This window comes from Dreissena polymorpha, chromosome 12 (assembly GCF_020536995.1).
Source record: "Dreissena polymorpha isolate Duluth1 chromosome 12, UMN_Dpol_1.0, whole genome shotgun sequence".
Lineage (NCBI taxonomy): Eukaryota > Metazoa > Mollusca > Bivalvia > Myida > Dreissenidae > Dreissena > Dreissena polymorpha.
Genome location: NC_068366.1, coordinates 47152812 through 47177423, shown reverse-complemented (window position 1 = coordinate 47177423; position 24612 = coordinate 47152812). Strand labels below are relative to the sequence as shown.

The 24612-nt window shown below is 36.0% G+C and overlaps 1 protein-coding gene across 1 annotated transcript; it reads left to right on the top strand.

The window, feature by feature from the left end:
• Window positions 1–1210: 1210 nt before the first annotated feature.
• LOC127852567 (probable serine/threonine-protein kinase clkA) lies at window positions 1211–19177 on the top strand. Its single transcript, XM_052386521.1, has 11 exons — window positions 1211–1309; window positions 3470–3523; window positions 4630–4801; window positions 5186–5361; window positions 5884–5997; window positions 7420–7548; window positions 8776–8802; window positions 11673–12678; window positions 13080–13130; window positions 13784–13868; window positions 17646–19177. The coding sequence occupies exons 3-8, from the start codon at window positions 4638–4640 to the stop codon at window positions 12566–12568; spliced, it is 1506 nt and encodes a 501-aa protein (XP_052242481.1). The 5' UTR covers window positions 1211–1309; window positions 3470–3523; window positions 4630–4637; the 3' UTR covers window positions 12569–12678; window positions 13080–13130; window positions 13784–13868; window positions 17646–19177.
• The last annotated feature ends 5435 nt before the right edge of the window (window positions 19178–24612 follow it).

Sequence of the window (24612 nt, the reverse complement as noted above, 5' to 3'; positions counted from 1 at the left end):
TTCAATGATTTCTAATCAAATAATAACTGATGTACTTAGAGAACAAAAATATTTTCAAACTAATGAATGTTTTTCACGCGTATTTGATTGCAGAGACTGTTGACATGATACTAATGGTCATCACTGTCTAATTCCTGGAATGTTCTGCAGTCTGAGATAAACAGTGAAGACATTAGCACTGACAGTGTGTTTATGATTCAAGCAGTTTCGAAGAAGGGTTGTTTTGCCAGGCAAGTTAAATAAACGGCCGCCCCCCCCTGCCCCCCCCCCCCATTATCTACGCCCCTGCTGCACAGTCATCTCTGTTGTCACAATTATAGAAATAAGAATACAATATGCATTTGATGAGTTTCAAACAGTCGTCGTCTTTAACCCCTTTATGCCTAGCGTTTAGAATAAAAGGCTTTTGCAAACAGCGTAGACCCAGATGAGACGCCGCGTGATGCGGCGTCTCATCAGGGTCTGCGCTGTTTGCTTAAAGGAATTTATGTAAGAAATATTATAAATATACAAATAAATATACTAGACATCCCTAATTTTGGAAATAAATTGATCCAATTTAGAAAGATGGGAGAGTCCACTAGGCATAAATGGGTTAATATGGATTTATCTACGATATGTTATGCGTAGTTTACGTTGATTGGTTGAAATGGCTTTAAACTGTCATTGAATTAAAATCGTGTGTTTCCTTGCCTTGCTTTTAATCTATATTGTTGATGTTGTTTAGACCAGCAGAAGTAGTATTCATTGTTGTGTTATCCGTTATTTTCTTCAAGTAACACAGTACTTACAATTATTGATGATTTTTTTATTTATATAGGCAATCCTCGTAGTTTCACAAAGGATAACGACAACAACAGAACTCTCCAAATTATTAAATCGTTTCGCGTTGCAGCGCTTTTTAATTTTCAAGTTTTTAAATCGTCAAAAGATGCATATAATGGCTATTTTTTAGCATGGTAAATGTTCAGTATTACTGTTTCCTCACAAATATCATAACAAAAACGAAAATTTGCGAATCTGAAACAACTTTTTTAATTTTGTAAATTTACCGAAACGTGAAAATGCCCCTTTAAGTAATAAATTCCTTTCTATTCTATACAAACGCGAGTTCGCGAATACCCGAGATAAAGGCATTCCATCACAACTCCAGATTTCTTGAGAATCAATCATTTTATCTTCTCATTAAATTTTTCTGAAACACGAGCGGATTGAATGATCTGTGCATGCCAAACTTATCAGAAGTTACATATTACGCATCTGAATAAAGATCCTTATCAGTGCACGACTCAAACAGTGACATGAAAAGGTAATCGTTTTACTATACATTGACTATACATATACTCAACCCAAAAAGTCGAAATACATTACATGGAATAATCAGGCTTAAGCATGCTGTTGGTGTTTAAATTAGTAATTTACACATCATTGGTGAGCTAGATTGGTACTTTAACTTTTCTTGGACCTGATATTAACTGGCATTCCATTAGTAATAATATTAATGCATGTACGCTACTCATACGTTCAACCAAAGTGTGATTTATTAATTCACCCTCGGCGTAATAAGGGCGTATTATCAAAACATTCACTCATCGTGCAGTCCATCTGATACATACATTCTAACGCTCAAGGAGTATGCTTAAAATAAAACATAAAGGTCAATATAGACTTTCTCATTTGCCAGATTGATACATAAACATATTTAAATATACATGAAAATATAACATCCATTATAAGGTCAATTGTTTGTTCATACTCGGTATTGTCTGAAACGCGGAAGTGCGATCAATTGTTGAGTAAACATTAGTTATCTGGATTTTCAAAGACTATCTGACGAAAGTCTTTGACTTTGTCATTCAGATTGTTCAATCAAAAGAAATGTTTAAAATATTCTTAGATCAGTTCAGTCGTATGAATAGATATCGTTGCGGGAAATTAAAATGGAATTAAACATGCAAAACAATAAATTTAATAAAAACGAGCATTTTGTATCTACAAACCTCTTTTTTACCAGACACATCTGGCGTTGTACGAAATGTTTGTTGATTTTGAGGAGTAATGGGGCTTTAAAAAAATAACTGATATTAGTATTAAATAGTACGGCTAAAATTGAGATTTAAACGTGAATAGAAGCAGTGTTATTCACACAATGCTTCGGTTAATACGTCATCTGGCCTTTATAACACATGGGACCAATTTTATAATTATTAACTATTAACATGAGTATACATTTATATTTGAAACAAATAATGAATTTCCTACGTTCACCCAGCAGGGTTACACATTTACAGAGGTCACGTTTCAGTCGATACCCGTTCGCATACGACAATGTAATCTCCTATTTCAAGAGTCTTCCGTGTATAAGCTATCAACCCAGGTATGCCTAGTGGACTCTCCCATCCTTCTAAATTGGATCAATTTATTTCAAAAATTAGGGATTTCTAATATACTTATTTATATATTTAGAATATTTCTTACAGAAATTCCTTAAAGCAAACAGCGCAGACCCTAATGAGACGCCGCATCTTTGTTCATGCACATAAACACGCTGTTTGCCAAAGCCTTTTTCTAGACGCTATGCATAAATGGGATAAGCACATATGTGTTCAGTTTGAAAAGCTTTATTAAGGTTATAAAAAATAACTGTAACGGTTATATGATATTTAAGATTAAATCTTCATATTTGAAAACACTCTTCAGAAACAGGCAAATAAAGCAAGTGGCCTTCAGTTTTTTATTTGTGTTGCCTTATTTGTTTATTTTAAGGTCCATGCAAGATTGAAAAAGGGCAGATTATATAACTAACAACAGTCTTACAGCAATTAAAATCAAAGCGCTGAAGGCACTGAATTTGTTCGCTGTTGTATAATCTTAGACGCAACTCAGTTTTCAAAATAATGTCATAGCTTTTTATGTCGCAAGTTTATAATGACCACAACCCATTCAAATTTATAAAGAGTGTGTCTTAAAGCACAAGTCGAGATGTGTTGTGTTTTTTTTTCTCAAATCATTGATACAGCTAATCAGTGTGCACAGGCTTATCTTATTTGACATGCATTAAGCCCCGTTTTCCCTGAAAGCAGCCAATGTGTACAGTTTTCAATGATAAACACTAGACTTGCCAACGTTGTCTTACAAGCTGTTAAATACGCGCTATGTAGAGTACCAGTGAGAACAGGTAGATGCAGTGGTTAGAGCAGACGAATTTTACAGGAGTTATCCACACAGGCAGCCATGGGTTACGGGCCCTTCCGTAGCTAACGCATACTGATTTGCAAAATTGCGTCTACATTATTTGTGAGCTTCCCTCATAAATAAAAAGTATATGATCTGTAAACATAGCGTGCATTATTCTCAATCATCAAAGTTTTTAACAGTTTTGTTCCAAATACTGCAAGAAATACTCATTATTACGTTTGAGAGGGAAAAACGTGCTGGTCGGTGTATAACATTTGCAGTTTATTTTCAGATGCGCTAACTTCTAGCTGCACTGCCAGTTTTGACACCGTTAACGAGTCTCAAGGTAATCGGAGTGGTTCATTGTTCACACATTTTTGGTATTTTAGCTCACCTGAGCACAACGTGCTACTGGTGAGCTTGTGTAATCGCCTTTTGTCCGCCGTTCTTCGTATATCGTGCCTTGTCGACAATTGCATTGTGAACACTATTGAGACCGCATTAATTGCCAAATATCATGAAACTTGGTAAGAACATTTTAACAAAATATATCTCGGCCGAGTTTGAGGCTTGGTCGCGTGTGGTCAAAACCAGGTCACTACGTCATATTAAAATAGCTTGGTAATGATCTTAATTCCACATTCACAACCTAATCTCCATTATAAATAGTCAGAACATTTCGCCTAATGATGTCTTGGCCGAACTCTACGTCAGAGGGTCAGATTAAAGACAATTCTTGTAAACCATCTAGATGCCACATTTATCAAACAATCTTCACGAAACGTGGTAAAAAATGTGTCATAATGTTATCTAGACCGAGTTCGAAACTTGGTATTTTAGGGGGAAAAACTATGTCACATGGTCAAATAAACAAATCAAATCTTGTGAACACTAGAGGCCACATTTATTGTCTGATATTCATTAAATATTGTCTGAACATGTGTCCAAATATATCGGCCAAGTTTAAAATTGGGACGCGTTGGGTCAAAAATTATGTCACCAGGTTATTTAACCCATATATGCCTTGTGATTCTCACATCCTTCTTAATTTGATCAATTTATTTTCAAAATAAGGGATGTCTAATATATTTATTTCTATATTTAGAATATGTCTTACAGAAATTCCTTTTAAGAAAACAGCGCAGACCCTGGTGAGACGCCGCATCATGCAGCGTCTCTCATCTGGGTCTTTGCTGTTTGCCAATGCCTTTTGTCTAGACGCATATGCATAAATGGGTTAAGACGTGGAGGTTACAGTCAACAATATGGGAAGTAACCTGTGCAAGAAATTTGGCTTGCAAATAATACATTACACGGATGATTCAAACAGTGACATCCCTTGCTGAAACAAATTTCAATACAAACATTCTGTTGAAATTAGGCATATTGTCAGTAATAGCATAAGTTACCCAACAAATGTAACTATATGTGTACTGTTTCTTTTTCTAATAGTTGCCCGGATGTGTCACAATAGTGTCGTGACCGGCACACGTGTATATATTGATGCCGACGCCGCCGGCAGCACCACCTTGTCGTCGGGAGTTCCTTGCACGTGTACTGTTACCACGCAGATCGGCAAAATGATTGAGGTCCATTCGCAATATAGTGGATTTGATAGGTCAAGGTATGAACATGGCAACATGTTTTAGGAATTATGGAAGATAGAGAAACGGTTAACTTTAAAAAAAACATCAACAGAATTATATTAAACTAAACTTGACCAATTGTCCACCCCAATGTACTTTTCCAATGTAAACAGATGCCCCCCCCCCCGCCCAACTGTCAAACAGTCAAACACGGTATACTTTTATGAGGAATCGTCTTATTTAACAACATAGTTACGATTATGTATCAAATTTCATAACATCTATGTGCATTTTTACGAACATCAGTTATAGCATATGTACGTTTTAAACGACTGTTTCCTTAGTGAACCCTTCAAAACAAAAGAAAAATCATTAACTACAACTAATTCGCGTGTTAAAATGTGTGCATGTGTAACCCATAGATGTGGCACAGCCATGCAGTACACTGGGAAGGGACTGTCACCGGGCGAGAGTTTCTCCACCCCGTGTTACGACTACGCCTTTAGCGTCGCCACGCACACGGACCGGAATATTACCATAGACGTCCGGAAAGACTCTCCACCGTACCTGTCCACGTACTGCGTCCTTTTACAGTTACGTAAGTACACTTGGGGGAAGCATTGAGTGCCAGTTTTGAACGAGTTTTATTCTGCACAGTTAACCATTTTGAATCATAGAATGGTATCAACACCGTGTCCGCATTAAGAGTGTTCAACCCCTATTCCATGAACCGTCAATGGATTGTGCTCATTGTTCAAGTTATGTTCCAAAATCAGGAAAAGTCAGGAAAAGGAATCGAAACTATGTCCATAAGCATGTGGCTTTAAACAAACCTGAGCTCAAATTAAGTGTTCATCGTGTTATTTTGTTTATATATATATATATATATATATATTTTTATTCATATACATGTCGGGGAGTATTTGTAATATATATATGTGGCTTTACATCTCTTTCCGATGCTGTTGGGTTTACGTTTTCTTAGTATGTAAAAACAAATTTTATTGAGAACGATTTATACGGACTGTATAACAATTACAATAAATATTATGTTTGTATACTTTTATCCTTTAAGCCTTTTAAGTATGTTGTATAATAATGTAAGCTAATGCAATTTCAGGATATTGTGGACCTGGTGAATTCCAGTGCAACACTGGAGAATGTATTCCGGAATCGGCTAGATGCGATAGCAATCCGGACTGCATAGACCAATCGGATGAGTCCAGTAGTTGCGGTCGGTGAACACACATTCTTCTCAATGTCTTTTCTTGATTAATATGAAAACTGTCTTTTATGTATTTTCTGCAAATGAATTTTCGCGTTGGTTAAGTGCAATGAATAAGGTCTACTGTGCGGTGAAATTCTAACTAGCTGTGAGAAAAAAAACGAATCCAGGTGAACTGCACATGTCATAGTTTGTTGTCAGTTTCTCGGATCCACTCACTTGGTGTATTATTAAAGCGGAAAAAAACCAGAACAAAACGTAGTTGAAAAATTTGATAAGAATAATGTCTGCTTTCATTATGACGTACTCCAAATAAAAATGTATATATCAAACGATTTATGCCTCGCTTTTAGAAAAAAGGCCTTGGCAAACAGCGTAAACCCAGATGAGACGCCGCATGATGCGGCGTCTCATCTGGGTCTGCGCTGTTTGCTTAAAGAACTTTCTGTAAGAAATCTTCTAAATATAGAAATAAATATACTAGACATCCCTAATTTTGGAAATAAATTGATCCAATTTAGAAGGACGGGAGAGTCTACTAGGCATAAATGGGTTCAACTTTTGAAACTCTGATAATCATATTGATTCCGCGTTCACCTGACACGTTCATTATTGATAAGAATAATTTCTGCTTTCATTATGACGTACTCCAAATAAAAATGTATATATCAAACGATTTATGCCTCGCTTCTAGAAAAAAGGCCTTGGCAAACAGCGTAAACCCAGATGAGACGCCGCATGATGCGGCGTCTCATCTGGGTCTGCGCTGTTTGCTTAAAGAACTTTCTGTGAGAAATCTTCTAAATATAGAAATAAATATACTAGACATCCCTAATTTTGGAAATAAATTGATCCAATTTAGAAGGACGGGAGAGTCTACTAGGCATAAATGGGTTCAACTTTTGAAACTCTGATAATCATATTGATTCCGCGTTCACCTGACACGTTCATTCGATAAACGTATTTCTAGAAGCAAACGTTCCATGGAAAATGTTTCTATTTATGCTTGGTACATTACAGAAAAATGTTAATGTTTGTTGTATTCATAAAGGGATTTCGCAGCCCCCTCCTTCATTTGTATGTCTTTTTAAATATGAGCATCCCCTTTCATATGCTTCAACCTTTTAAATACCACCCACCCGTGTTTGTCACTTTTTCGTGTATGTCCTCGTTAATACAAGTGTTATATTGGCCTTGGACGATCTTATTGAGCAACATTCAAAAGAAACAATTCAACGAGTTTTCACGAAAAAGGTCCCCCTTAACCTGTTCAAACGCCCGCCCCTCCCCGCACGTCTCATTTTTAAAGTTTGGCTAATTCCCTATTGTGTTTTATATTTGAACTTCCGCCGTGAGCTTTTGTCAGTTTCTGAAAGAAACAAAAAGAAAATTAAAATAAACAAATTCAACATGCCATCATGGATATTTCAGGAAATATTGTGTGTCCCGAAGGGTTGATACCGTGCCCCGGGGGTGGGGGCTGTATGTCAAAGGGGCACTTGTGTAACGGGGCGAGAAACTGTGCCGACGGGTCAGACGAGGCTAACTGTCAAAGCACGGGTAAGCGGTACACTTAATTATTATTCCAGTGTTTGTAGATGCAACGAAGGAAAATTGTTAATAATTATAAAGTCACAATTTTTGTCAAATAGTCGGCTGATGTTCCTTTATGCATCGTTATTGCAAAAATATGTTAATGTTTATATGGGCATTGGTGTGATACAATAATCCGTTAAAGTCTGTTTTTGGCATAATTGATTAACAAATAGAGGATTTGTATACTAGTATGTATTGGCATCGGAGTGTGAGCAGTCAAAAAGAAAGATAAATCCCCGCCGCGATTCTTTTGACCATCAAATGGTGACCTTGATTTTGGTCCAACGGGATTGACTCAAAACTCCAGGACATCTTCTAAATGACATGCACTTAAAAGAAAAGTCTTCAAACTATGTATGAAGCAGACATAGAAATGGGGGCATTTTTTATATTCGAGTGTGTCATAGACCTTGAGACGGCATGATTGTATGATGTCTCAATGACCTTAAAATACTAACCGACTTTTAAAAAATCTTTCAAAAGTAACAAGAGATAAGAGGCGGGCGCAAAAATGAAGGCTCAAACAGTTTACCTTAAAGTGTTACATTGACCTTCAGCCAACGTGACTCACAAGTGAGGTCTGTACATCCTCTGAAAGAAGTGTACAGTATGCAAACAATTTTTATGGCGATCACTTTATCTAATTCATAAGTGTGTCGACCTGGTAATGTACCTCAATATGTAAGCGAACGCATTTCTACAGATTCATATCAGTCGCATTAAAAATTTCAAAATGCACATCTATAATGTTTAAAATCATCTTAACTTATTATTATAAGTAACATACCCTGCAAAACAAATATTGACCCTTCCCGGGATTTGAACCGGGACCTCTGAAAGCAAGAGTTGATGATATGTTAGTAATCAATGTATTTCTTAAATTATCGAGGGAAAGGGTTACAAACGCTTTATTATTTTACCGTTTTCGAATGATTATCAGTCAGTAATGAACCAATTATTTTATTATCAGTCAGTAATGAACCAATAATTTTAACAATTTTTATTAGTCAGACGTGTTATTTTGCTTGTTTCAATATTATATGTATAAACATGAATCTTTAGCAATTATTTTTAATATCGTACTTTTACAAAACTGCGAATAAATCCCTTCAATGGAGGATATTCGGCTTCACATATTACATAAACACTGCCAGAATCTTTTTCAGAATATGTGTCTTAACTATATTCCAGGTGGTGTCAACCTGGCAACGGCCGCAAGTAAGTATCCAGGCTGATCGTCAACCCTTACACATTGATGTAAACATGATAGTTAGGCTCGATTTGTCATTGTCGGCTCTGGTACTACTGAAATATGGAAAATATACTAAAACGTACTCTGCAGTATAACCGGTTACTTTGTAGTATATTTCCCACACCATGGGTAAATTGTAGAGTACCCGGGATATTTTTAATCAGTACCTGAACTACCCTTTGAGCGTTAATTAGACCTTGACATCCTTATATTATTTTTATAAATTTACATATTTTTCCGCACGTTAGAAAGAGGTACATATATTCTGCACTTAAGTAATTGGAAAACGAGCTGAAATTCTATGGAAGGGAATGCCCGCCAGTCCATTCATATTGCTTAATGACAATTTTTATTGCATATGATAACTATTTGTTGACAAATTTCAATTGCATGTTGGTATATGACAAATGCTTTTTATTGTGCTATTTGTTGACAACATACTGCAACTTCAGTTCGCCTTTGTGCTTCTTTGCACCACTTTGTTGTACGCTAAAAACATAATTGCGCTGTTGTTTCTTTATTATTGTTAGTCAAATATTCTCTTTCGTTTAAATGAAAATTCAATATTTAGTGCTATCTTTATTGAAGTTGATAAATATCGCTTTATCGTGAGTACATTACAACTTTACAATAGTTACATTATCATTCCACTATTAATTACACTAGCTGATCAACAAGACGCAAGCGATAAGCACTCAGTAAAACGCCAGTTTGGTAGCAAAAGCAAATCGATGCACATACATTTATATATTGTCAGTCCTTTCGTCCGTTTGTCTTTGCTTGTCATTCACAAAGCACGCTGATTATAAACACAGTTGAGTGACTTGAACTCGCCAATTGATATTTTGTTGTCTTTTCGCAGTTAAATAATTTCTAAGATTAATTAGGAAATGAAAATGAAGTGTTGACTGCATCATAACGGCATGCGCACTAATGTGTGTGACGATGAATCATGCGAAGGACGTTAGTCTATCGTACGTGAATTACTTTTCGTAACACACAATTCCTTGACTAACACACACATATGGAAAGATAAACGCAAATATAACCTACACAAGTCAGCAGAGAACACTTATTGCTACCAACAATGATATGAACATTGTGTATGCTTCTCAAACAAATTGCATTGCAACATTTATAGTCCGCGGAAGTTTGTACACGTGATTCTTTCTTCGGCGACCCGGGTTCAATGTCCACTTACTGTACTGAGCATGTGAGATTGGTTGGTGGTCGCCATACCGAAAAGGTGGTTTTTTCTAGGTCCTCTCCCCCCTCCCCCACAACACACACACACAGCACATGAATACATAAAAACAGGAAATATTCTAGTAAAAATTAATAAATAAAATTACAGTTATAAATCATATTCGTCACAACCTTCGTGAGTCTAGTTAGTTAAGTAGGTCGTGCTTGAACAAAATCCGTATCCTCACATAATGCAGTCTCATGCGCTGAAGTACCTCATAAATTAGGAAATACACACAAGTCCGTTCGCTTTATGATTTGGTTCTTTTCTCAACAACAACTCCGCAGATGCAATAAATTTTCACGATGAACGCATGTAACACACATATACAACAACTAACACGGCGCAATGTCGCCGTGGTTTAATGGATAGGGTGTCCGCCTACCGGGAGGCCATGGGTTCGATCCCCACTGAGAGAGCGTTCTGAAGTTCTCCCCCAAAGACACCAATTACTGGTTATAGGCCCAGGAAACGGACCCGAGAGCGTTTCAATAAGCCGTAGACCTTCGATGCAATCGAGCTAGAATAATTACGTTAAACCTAACACCGCGTACTCACATATAAACGTACACATACAAACGCACACAAACATGTGCATATGCGAGTATCACGTGGTCGTATTCAACGTGTCCCTATGTTTTACAAGTTGCAACTTAATAAATCATATTATTTATTCTAAACAAATACATCTCTTTACAGAGGGTTATATCTCAGCAAATATATTGATATTGGACGCAAATATCATAGTTTCGACAACATTAATCTACATCTAGGAAATTATTGAACACTTACAACAGCAACCTCGTCACAGAGATTTGACGGGAACCAGAGTGGCTGGATCAAATCCATGCCTTCATAACCAAACACGTGATGATGGTCGAACCACGTGGTACAATAATTTAACCGTTGTTATTTTTGCTTTTTTTAATTAAGGTAATTATTTTTTTATTATAAACCTCAACTTATACACTTTTTTCAAAATTTAAAAGATTGAAATAATACTACTTTCCATATTTTAATACTTAAGCCAATCAAACAAAATCCTACAAAATCTGGTAGGATTTTTTTGTGATGGCAGAGATTGTATGTGAGAGCAAGGAACAACAACTCTGCGGGGAGATTGTTACCACATCTGTCTCCCTGTATAATGATATGCGCTAGAAAGCAAAATTCTTATTGGTTCCATGTAATGTAATAAAGCAGTTTATGCATAAAACGATTAATAAAGAAACAAAAAGATAGCCACATGATACAATAACAGAAATGATGCAGTTGTCTTCTACTCGAAAGGATATGTTTATCCATTATGCTTCTCGTTCCATTGAAGTTGAAGTTGAAGCATATTGGATAAACATACAAACAGTAAACGTTATAAACCAACTATGCAAGCAATATTGATCTAACTGATGGAAAAAAGCATATAGACGAAAGAAAAAAGCAGTTATTTTGTAACAAATGCAACAGACCAAAATGCAATTATAATTAAGCATATGCATGTACTGGCGGATATTCTCTACCATAAAATTCATGACAAAATAATTTAAAAAAATGCTTGTTTAAATAAGCTTTGCCGTAAACACAGGTGATGAGACGAGGCCTCTTATTACGGTCGCGTGTACCGAGAGCCCGTTCCTTCCGCCACCTACAACAACAACTACCACAACAACTACTACTCCGACAACTACTTCTACTACTACATCGCCGGAAACAACCACCACTATGCCGACAACAACACATTCTACAAAAACAACTTCACCGACAACAACAGCCACTACGACATTAACAACTATTACACCAACAACAAACACCACGCAAACAATAACTACATCTACAACAACTACTACTACTCCGACAACAACAACGACTACGCCCACAACTCCAGCAACTTTGCCAACCATAACTACGTCAACTGGGACAACAACAACTACGCCTACAACTACAACAAGTATGCCAACAACAACTACACCGACAACAACAACTACGCCTTCAACTACATCAAGTATGCAAACAACAACTACACCGACGACAACAACTACGCCTACAATTACAACACATTTGCAAGCAACAACAACTATGCCAACAACTACTACTTCTTCAACAACAGCAACTACTACTACGCTTTCAACTACAACAACTATGCAAACAACAACAACTACGCCAACAACAACTGTGCAAACAACAACTACAGCTTCTACGCCGACAACTACACAAGAAACTCCACCAACAACAACGACAACGTCTGCTACTACTACAACAACTTTACATATGCCAACAACAACTCAAACAACAACAACTTTACCGATAGTTACAACAACTTTACCTACAACAACAACGTCACCGACCACGACAACTTCGATACCAATAATTTCAGCAACAGCGACTCCGGAAATAACAACAGCATCAACAACTCACACACAAAGCACAGCCACAACAACAATAACAACTTCCACACCACCAACAACAACAGCAGAAACAGCAACTTCTAAAACAACGCTTGCAACAGCAACAGCAGAAACACCATACATGTATACAGACGCAACGACAACACCTATTTATAAATTGCCGACAGAGGGGACGTCCACCACTTCCAAAGCAGGTATGTATGTTGGAGTATGTGACATGTAAACTTGTAAAAATAATAGAACATGTAAGGTAGTTTTCAATGATACAACACGTTTCATGATGTGACATTTAAGTACTTATTTCTTTATTATAAAAAAATATATTTCTAATATAGATTGATCGAAAGATTTGTTGAAATGATTGTATTTGGTTTCGGTAGATTATTGCTCGATATTTGATATCGAAACAAAGCATTTTACAATCTGATAACGCGTGGATATAATACTGTTTATTAGATGTAATATTATTAAACTGATATTCTTGTTAGTTAGTCATATGTATTAAAAATTCTATCTGTTACAATTTTTCTTGATAATTTTTTTTTCTTGTGTGTCTCATATCATAGTGAAACAATGATACATGTGTTGCTTGCAGCATTAGCTCAATCCAAGTCGGGTTCTACAGACAAGCTTTCCACGCAGGAAAGTAATACATTATGTTTTCTTTTTTTTTGAATATTGATTTAATGAAAATGTCGAAATGAATGTATGTTTAGTAAATTTTAGTAACTCACAGAAAAGCCCATGGAGTGGCTTGACTTTCCTTAATTTAGGCCTGTAACTACTAACTAGTATATACTGTGCATGTGCAATGTATTACTACTATAAATGATTATTCCTTCAGTATATATATATATATATATATATATATATATATATATATATATATATATATATATATATATATATATATATATATATATATATATATATATATATATATATATATATATATATATATATATATATATATATATATATATATATATATATATATGAGCCTTGCTCTTAGAAAACGGGGCTTGATACATGTGAGTTAAGTGCAATCCCAGATGAGCATGTGCAGTCCGCACAGGCTAATCTGGGACGAAAATTTATGTTATTGTATGTTTCGCTCAAAGGAAGTCTCTTATTAAGGAAGATCTAGTTGAGGCGGAAAGTGTTGTCCGTGCGTGCGTGCGGACTGCACATTTTATATTCTGGGAAGAAACTTTACACACATGCATTTAATCCCGTTTTCGCAGATCGAGGCTTTAAAATATTATACATTGACAATGAAGTTTTCCCGGTCTGTTGCAGTTGTTATCATTGCCTGTGTGTGCGGAGGTGTATGCATGGTGCTAATCGCTGCGGTAATCATTTACCTAGTGCGATCTTCAAAATGGTACGTCACTTACTTCATGTCTTTTTTTTCGAAAAAAAATGTTCCATAAGCTGTTGCTTCTCCGTAAAAAACAACGACAACAGGTCTGTGGATTTATGGATGTTGTTTTGTTATCCGATAGACGATAAATTTGACCGATTGGCCCGTCGTGGCATTCAATTATACTTGCGTGTACTATCATCATCATTATCATCACCATCATCATCATCATCATCATCATCATCATCATCATCATCATCATCATCATCATCATCATCATCATCATCATCATCATCATCATTAAAACAATACAGTTAAAAGTGTAAGTAAAAATAATAACAAAAATGTTAATCTTTTAATTAAGCTAACCATGTCTTGTTTCTTCTATTGTCTGTACAGGTATCAATCGTAAGTATGGTATAGATCACCGCAGATAATGATAACAAACATATATGTGTGAACATGTGCGCTAATATAGATATCTGTGTGCACAGTTTGCTGTCGGCTCTATTGATGTCATGCTGTCCATTATTTATCTCGTAAATTTCCAGCTTTTTGCGAGTCTATGAACTATTTAAGGAAGGGGGCATGCCAAGGAGGCGCTCAGCGGTGTGCGATATGTGTTAGCAATAGGAGACACATTATATGAGTCGTGTTCTGAGAAAACTGAGCATAATGCATGTGCGTAAAGTGTCGTCCCAGATTAGCCTGTGCAGTCCGCACAGGCTATTCAGGGACGACACTTTCCATTTTTATGACATTTTTCGTTTAAATGAATTCTCTTTTTAGCAAAAAAAAATTAAGGCGGAAAGTGTCGTCCATGATTAGCCTGTGCGGACTGCACAGGCTAATCTGGGACGACACTTTACGCACATGCATTATGCCCAGTTTTCATAGAACACGACTCATATATATAATGTTATACAAGATCGTTTTTCATTTTTTGATAAATTAATGGACAGCAGATCACCGGAAATATCTAATCTTGTATCTACTGCTTCGACTGCTTTCTATGTGGTAACGGCTCAAATCTCCATTCTAGTGTATGTAGTTTATGTTAAAACATCATAGCTTTGCGATTAAAACAATAACTTAGTTGGCCGTGAAAGATTACGACAAAGGCAACTTGTTTGCTCTAACATTTTAATACATAGTTATTTTCCAAAGCCAAATTACTTTTTTATATTTAATAACGTGATATTAATGCTAATAATATTGCTACTGTATTTGTTGTGTGCATACAGACAATCGTTGTTTATATATATCGTAGTATTATGCGGACCTTTTATTGTTGGTTTAGTGTTTGAATGTTGCTTTTCTCCTGATTAAAGGGATCTTTTCACGCTTTGGTAAATTGACAAAATTGAAAAAAGTTGTTTCAGATTCGTAAGTTTTCGTTTTAGTTATGATATTTGTGAGGAAACAGTAATACTGAACATTAACCATGCTCTAATATAGCCATTATATGCATCTTTTGACGATTTTAAAACCTAAAAATTATAAAGCGTTGCAACGCGAAACGATTGAAGAATTTGGAGAGTTCTGTTTTTGTCGTTAAATTTTGTGAAACTACGAAGATTGCTTTTATAAGGTATAAAATACGTCAAGAATGTGTACTCGGCGGAATAGCTCAGTCGACTAAAGCGTTTTTAGCATAGGTGCTTGCACCTATGCTTAAGGTATATACCACATTTTGAAAATCCACATCGGTCGGTTACCCTTTATGAAGCCTTACCTGATCAAAAAACAGACGAAATATCTATTTAATTTAGCATATGGTAATTCTTACAATTTTTTTGGGGGAAACGTTTTTCTAACGTTTTCTTCCAAGAATATTGCTGACATCGTTTTTAGTGAATTTTTCTAAGACCGTTTTATGTCAAAAAATCTTCTTATAACCTAAAACAAATTTCGTTCGTAAAACAATTCTGTTCTTGTTGATAGTGACCTCACACCTAATTTATATGGGATCCCAATTTCTATTTCCTTCGTTTACTGTTCTGTGAGAGGTCAAATGTTTACATAATTGAATTAATAAGGCCCTGGTTAAAGTATATGTAACATTTCATCGGTTAATTATAAATAGAAATTAAAACATATTCTCAGCAGGAAGTGGGGCATAAAGCACTTTTATTCTTTGAAAATGTGTAAAAAATGGCGGAGTACGATGAATGTTTTCTGATTTATGACATGGATTCTGACGTGCCTTTCTATGGATTTGATGAAGTAGAGTTTAACAGTAAGAGATGTGCTAAGTGAAGTTAAAATGATTTACTTTGAGCCAGAAATTTACGTTACGAGTAGAGTTAACGGTTTAAATGTGGCATCGGATTTAATGGATTCGCGTGAATTCTGGACGAGTGCTGTGTCTGTAAAATATTAAATGGAAAGCTGTAAATGTATCAAGTCGGAAAAGAAAACGGATGGTTGCATAATGGTATGCGTGAAATAATGTAATTCTACGTATTTATTTTCATAGTTATGTCATTTTGTAACCATTCACATTCGTCACTATTTGGAATTCCCGTTTCTAAAAATAGAGCATTTTGTTAACAAGGGGGGCGACTCGTGATGTCAGCAATCGTTAAGGCTACAATATACTAAATAATCGAGTCATGAAGGGCTGTACTTTCTAAACAAATCATCATATTTTCCTCGAAGGCATGTTGTACACTTTGTTCTGGTTTTATCGTTTGGAGATATTGATAGGGGAAGCATAGGTGTTCACTACTTAATCCCTGAAATAGGATAAAGTTGGAGATTAAAGTAAAAAATGGCACTGCAAAAGGTTACAATCCACTAGAAAACGGCCGAAAAAGGCGCAAAAACAGTCGATTTTGATTTGAGTCGAATTTGTTTTTGGTTTGAACATGACAAATCTTTTTTATTGCTTAAATCGATTCAGCTAAGAATGCCCGTCAAGAAAAGGTATGGTAAGGGGGTCTCTATGTGCAAAATGTTGCATTTATTTTCGCTCAAAGTTGTCGCTTTTACATCGAAACATATAAGGAAACTATTTAGTATATTTTGACCTAAACATTTACTTCAGCAGCATCTTCCCTGTATCTTGCAACTATGCTTTCAGCGCCATCGGCGCTCTCGTTACTTCAGGACTCTGGCAGGACTCCAGGGGTCACTGGTTCGAAACCTGCTCCGGGCAATGTTCTTTTCCTTTTTTTTTTTTTTTTCTTGATTTTTTACTGGAGCTTTTACGATCCAATGTTTACATTTATCAATATAAAGCATTTAATGAATAAGTTAAAAAATGCCAAAATCTGTGAAAAGGCCCCTTTAAACCTTAATAGCAACTTAAATAGTACATTGGTGCATATTCTTTATATAAGACAACATACAAATAATGATTGTTTATACCTAACTTAAGCCGATGAAATTCCAGTTCAAAACTTGCTGTTTTCGTTTTATCATAATTGAATGGCAACTGAACAGTCCAACAAATAATGCACTATATACGACTATAAAATACCAAACAATACAACATTGATGCACAATATAATACTATAAGATAATAAACATTATAACATTTAATGCACTTTATACCGATATAAGATACTGCACATTTCAACAATTACACTATTAAGTGTTGTTAATTACACTGTAAATTAAGTGTACTGTAAACTTTTATAAGAATGCCTTTCTTAATTTTCCGCCTTGCTCAATCCCCGATATGCGTTTTTTCGCTTGTCCAACTCTTTTCTATTAAATCATCAGAATAAAAATTTATTCACGTATATCTAGTTTCAGAACGTTAAGATCAGTATTATTTTGTATTTATTTTAGGCGCTTGGCCTACAACATGTCCGGTGACTCGTCAGAGTTTGGCACCAGTAGCCATGGCAACGTACCCAGCAAGTCGGGTCCAGGCGAAGTGATGGCATACGCAATCATACGCAAGGAACCAGTATTGCCGAACGAGCCGCCCACCCACTACTGGGTCCCGGCCGAGAAACTGGAGAAGTCGATTACCTTTGACGAGGAGGAGCCGGACGACAATTCACCGGAGGACGAGGCGGATCCGGCAGTTTTTATAAATGGCGAAAAAACTCTCATTTTATGAATAAAGGCGTAACAGGAAGTATTTGTGTGTGTGGTTTATAGTCAACAGCGACTAACAAATATACAGCGCTGTATATTGTGCATTATGAACAGATGGTTATGACAGACATACCCGATTTCGTGTGTTAATGAGGTTTCAGGGGCCAGTCTTTGGAAAATTGTTTAATAGATGTCATAAAGTTTGTAATGTCTCCGGCACATTGATCCCGGATGCATATATTGATTACCCTGTCCTCCCGAACGTCTTTCCGTGAGTGTCAGTAGCAAGATTTAACCGTTTTGTCTAGCATATACACCGATAGCTTCAGTGCTTTGATTCTTATACATGTGTTGCTTATGAACATCACTGTCCATCCATATCACCTCGACCTTTTACCTGAAATATTCACACAAAGGTGCCTAGACGATTTAAATGGCATATTTCTTTTTTTGCTCAATTTTACCGTTCCGTCTAATAGCAACAACGCATGACACAACTCTTTGATACTGACACTACCGTTGCTTCTGATCACCCGCAATACATACTTATCACCCAACTTTTACCTTGACGTTGACTTTAATGTACTTAATAATAATTCATACCCTCTAATCGTTTTATGTTTAGTATAGTAAAACGTTTTGTCTACAATCACCTGTTGCTACATCAATTGACAATTACACAGTTTTGGGCTATGGCCGTTCAATATCTGTCTTGGCCAATATAAACCCAAAAAATAACTTTGGCATTTATGTTGTCTTAGAAATGGGCTATCCAACCCAAGCCGGTTACACGCGTGCTTGTAAACACATATTATGGTTTAACTTATAAAGCGGCTAAAATAACATTGCTGATATTTTCATAAATTAATTACATAACCTGCATAATTTCAAAATATTATCATAATATATGCATATAGTAAATAGCAAATACAGTGCAAGCTAGCTGTACTATAAATTTACATGTAAACAATAAAAAAATATTTGTGAGCAGTTTCATTCAGTTTCGCTATTTCAATAGTTACTTAATAACTTCAGTTACTAAATCAATAGGCAAGCTTTTGTGATAATAACTCTTTCCCGGTCATAGTTTTGTCGAGCAAGAAAGGTGTTTCTAATAAAGGTTGTACGACGTTCGCGATTGTTGAAGTATTATGAACTAGTTAATACTATGTATTCGCTTTGAGGCTATACGAACAGATTGACTTCTTTGTAAATATTTGATAAAATTCTGTATTCATGTACACCACATATTTTTTAGAATAAACTATTAAAACTTTGCTTCTCGTAATATTTGTAAGCAGCATGTGCAGAAATTCTGTCTTTGGGACACTTATCTTTCAATAACTGGATTATAATCAGCATGAACAGAAATTCCAGAGGTGTCAATTTAGAAAAAAAAACAACGTTTAAGTCCAAGTCTCATAACTTCGTTCAAACTCACACTTGATCTATAAGTCATGAAGAAAGACTCACAAACCAAAATAAGGTCAGTATCTGCAAGCCATTTGGAGAAAAAAAATCAGAAAAATTGTTATTTTAAAGAAAAAAAGTCCATTGCCCGTAACTTTGACAAAAATCAGTGGACCGAAAGAAACTCGAACATGATCTGTAAGTCATGAAGACCCTTGACCGGTTTTGTCGTCGGGGGGAAATGAGGTACGATGATACAGAAATCCTCCTCCAGTCAGGTCTGTTGTGTGCTGCTGAGAGTAATTCATCCATGGGAATGGGATTTCCACTCTTTTACATTGTCCATCAAGTTCTTCTTCGGACGGCCTCGACGTCGACCTCCGTCTGGCTTGCCCTGGAGAACAGTCTTGCTCAGAGAGTCGTGCCTAATTACGTGTCAAAACCAAGCCAGCTTTGGGCGTTTGGCGGTCGCAAGTAGGGGCTCTTGTTGACAAACAAGCATTGCAGACATGTTCCGGACGTACTCGAGCTCTGTAAAGAAGAAGTAAAGAAAATGCGGAGCAGTCTTTGGAGACTTTTATGTTAAAATGCCTGTATCCTGGATTCTGTGTCCGCGTGAAGCGTCCAGGTCTCACAGCCATAGAGTAGGATGAAAACTATGAGGGACTTGTAGAGCCCGTACTTGGTGGGGAAGCTGATTGAACTGCTTGTCAACTACCTGCTCAGTCTGCGTTTGCCATGACAATTTTATGCGGACCTTAGCGGTACTGGTACCATCCTTGGACAGGGTTGCGCCCAAGGACCTGAAGCTGGCTACTTCTAGCTTCTTGACGTTAATGGTGATGTCTGCACTGGTGTTGGTTGTGCTATTCACCATGATCTTCGACTTCTCCGTGCTGACCTCCATCCGTATGTTCTTGCTGAGTCCGTTGGTGAGATCTTGAAGTTCACTGCTGGTGCCACCCATGAGGTCAATGTCATCAGCGAATCTCAAGTTGGAGATGGGTCTTCCACCGATGGAGATAGAGATGTAGTGGTCATGGAGAGTCTCCTGCATTATCTTTTCATGATGGGAGAAAGCAGAAATCCCTGATGGACTTACACATCAAAAATCAGTTCAATATCTGCAAATGTTTAAGAATAAAGTCCGGAATATTGTTATTCTAGAGAAAATGTACCAGTCCAAGGCCCATAACTTAGCCAAAAATCAATGGATCAGACAAAAACTGAAAATTGATCTGTGGTCATGCTGGTAGACTCACACACAAAAAACAGGTAGTTGCTAGAAGCGTTTACAAAAAAAAAGCGTAGACTGAAGGCCGTATGGACAAACAGACAGACAGTCAGACGACGTAACAAAACTAGTTGGTCATTAAATGTCAGTAGTTTTTGACATATAGAGAAATGTTAGAGAATAAACAAAATAATTATATTGTATCTTATTTACTTAACCTTATACACATTGATTTAAATTGAAACATACTTTGCTAAATATCTTCACAATAATAAATTGTTGACGGAGACATACACGCCATGCTATAACCAAACACTTCATATCATATGAGTTTGATGCAAGCAAACACTTCATATCATAGGAGTTTGAGACAAGCAAACACTTCATATCAAAGGAGTTTGATGCAAGCAAATACTTCATATCATAGGAGTTTGATACAAGCAAACACTTCCCATCATTGGAGTTTGATACAAGCAAACACTTCATATCAAAGGAGTTTGATGCAAACACACACTTCATATCATAGGAGTTTGATACAAGCAAACACTTCCTATCATAGGAGTTTGATACAAGCAAACACTTCATATCATAGGAGTTTGATGCAAACACACACTTCATATCATAGGAGTTTGATACAAGCAAACACTTCCTATCATAGGAGTTTGATACAAGCAAACACTTCATATCATAGGAGTTTGATGCAAGCAAACACTTCTCACATAGGAGTTTGATGCAAGCAAACACTTCATATCATAGGAGTTTGATACAAGAAAACACCTCATATCATAGGAGTTTGATGCAAGCAAACACTTCATATCATAGGAATTTAATGCAAGCAAACACTTAATATCATAGGAGTTTGATACAAGCAAACACTGCATATCATAGGAGTTTGATACAAGCAAACACTTCATATCATAGGAGTTTGATGCAAGCAACACTTCATATCAAAGGAGTTTGATGCAGGCAAACACTTCATATCATAGGAGTTTGATGCAAGCAAACACTTCATATCATAGGAGTTTGATACAAGCAAACACTTCATATCATAGGAGATTGATACAAGCAAACACTTCATATCATAGGAGTTTGATGCAGGCAAACACTTCATATCATAGGAGTTTGATACAAGCAAACACTTCATATCAAAGGAGTTTGATGCAGGCAAACACTTCATATCATAGGAGTTTGATGTAAGCAAACACTTCATATCATAGGAGTTTGATGCAAGCAAATACTTCATATCAAAGGAGTTTGATGCAGGCAAACACTTCATATCATAGGAGTTTGATACAGGCAAACACTAAATATCATAGTAGTTTGGTGCAGGCAATCACTTCATATCATAGGAGTTTGATACAAGAAAACACTTCATATCATAGTAGTTTGATACAAGCAAACACTTCATATCATACGATTTTGATGCAAGCAATCACTTCATATCATAGGAGTTTGATGCAAGCAAACACTTCATATCATAGGATTTTGTTGCAAGCAAACACTTCATATCATAGGATTTTGATGCAAGCAAACACTTCATATCACAGGAGTTTGCTGCAAGCAAACACTTCATATCATAAGAATTTGATGTGACCAAACACTTAATATCATAGTAGTTTGATGTGACCAAACACTTCATATCAAAGCAGTTTGATGCAAGCAAACACTTCATATCATAGGAGTTTGATGCAAGCAACACTTCATATCATAGGAGTTTGATGTGACCAAAAACTTCATATCATAGGGGTATGATGTGAACAAACACTTCGTATCAAAGGAGTTTGATGCAAGCAAACACTTCATATCATAGGAGTTTGATGCAAGCAAACAATTCATATCATAGGAGTTTGATGCAAGCAAACACTTCATATCATAGGAGTTTGATGCAAGCAAACACTTCCTATCATAGGAGTTTGATACAAGCAAACACTTCATATCAAAGGAGTTTGATGCAGGCAAACACTTCATATCATAGGAGTTTGATGCAAGCAAACACTTCATATCATAGGAGTTTGATACAAGCAAACACTTCATATCATAGGAGATTGATACAAGCAAACACTTCATATCATAGGAGTTTGATGCAGGCAAACACTTCATATCATAGGAGTTTGATACAAGCAAACACTTCATATCAAAGGAGTTTGATGCAGGCAAACACTTCATATCATAGGAGTTTGATGTAAGCAAACACTTCATATCATAGGAGTTTGATGCAAGCAAATACTTCATATCAAAGGAGTTTGATGCAGGCAAACACTTCATATCATAGGAGTTTGATACAGGCAAACACTAAATATCATAGTAGTTTGGTGCAGGCAATCACTTCATATCATAGGAGTTTGATACAAGAAAACACTTCATATCATAGTAGTTTGATACAAGCAAACACTTCATATCATACGATTTTGATGCAAGCAATCACTTCATATCATAGGAGTTTGATGCAAGCAAACACTTCATATCATAGGATTTTGTTGCAAGCAAACACTTCATATCATAGGATTTTGATGCAAGCAAACACTTCATATCACAGGAGTTTGCTGCAAGCAAACACTTCATATCAAAGGAGTTTGATGCAGGCAAACACTTCATATCATAGGAGTTTGATGCAAGCAAACACTTCATATCATAAGAGTTTGATACAAGCAAACACTTCATATCATAGGAGTTTGATGTAAGCAAACACTTCATATCATAAGAGTTTGATGCAAACACACACTTCATATCATAGGAGTTTGATGCAGGCAAACACTTCATATCATAGGATTTTGATACAAGCAAACACTTTCTATCAAAGGAGTTTGATGCAGGCAAACACTTCATATCATAGGAGTTTGATGCAAGCAAACACTTCATATCATAGAAGTTTGATGCAAGCAAACACTTCATATCATAGGAGTTTGATACAAGCAAACACTTCATATCATAGGAGTTTGATGCAGGCAAACACTTCATATCATTGGAGTTTGATACAAGCAAACACTGCATATCAAAGGAGTTTGATGCAGGCAAACACTTCATATCATAGGAGTTTGATGCAAGCAAACACTTCATATCATAGGAGTTTGATACAAGCAAACACTTCATATCATAGGAGTTTGATGCAAGCAAACACTTCATATCAAAGGAGTTTGATGCAGGCAAACACTTCATATCATAGGACTTTGGCACAGGCAAACACTTAATATCATAGTAGTTTGATGCAGGCAAACACTTCATATCATAGGAGTTTGATACAAGCAAACACTTCATATCATAGTAGTTTGATACAAGCAAACACTTCATATCATAGGATTTTGTTGCAAGCAAACACTTCATATCATAGGAGTTTGATGCAAGCAAACACTTCTTATCATAGGAGTTTGATGCAAGCAAACACTTCATATCAAAGGATTTTGATGCAAGCTAACACTTCATATCATAGGAGTTTGATGCAAGCAAACACTTCATATCAAAGGAGTTTGATGCAAGCAAACACTTCATATCACAGGAGTTTGATGCAAGCAAACACTTCATATAATAGGATTTTGATGCAAGCAAACACTTCATTTCATAGGATTTTGATACAAGCAAACACTTCATATCATAGGATTTTGATGCAAGCAAACACTTCATATCATAGGATTTTGATGCAAGCAAACACTTCATTTCATAGGATTTTGATACAAGCAAACACTTCATATCATATGATTTTGATGCAAGCAAACAAATCATATCATAGGATTTTGATTTAAGGGAAGCTCAGAGAGCAAGACATTTATAGAATACACGTTCTTGATAAACTTGAGATCGATAATATAATTATTTCAGTTTTGAATCTTAAGAGCTTTAGAAGATTGTAAACTATGTCACTCTAACCGGGTGTCCTGTGTTGAGAAACTTTTAGATGATTTTGGGTTTTCAAAGGTATTTTTAAATCCAGAAAATATATGTATTTTTTTTCCTTTTATATTTTAGGCGCGAGTAAAAATCAACTTTATTCAATAATGGCAAGGTTTATTACTGCATAGCTCAGTTTTAACAGATTATGCTCAATATAAAACTAACTTGCCTATGAAAACTATC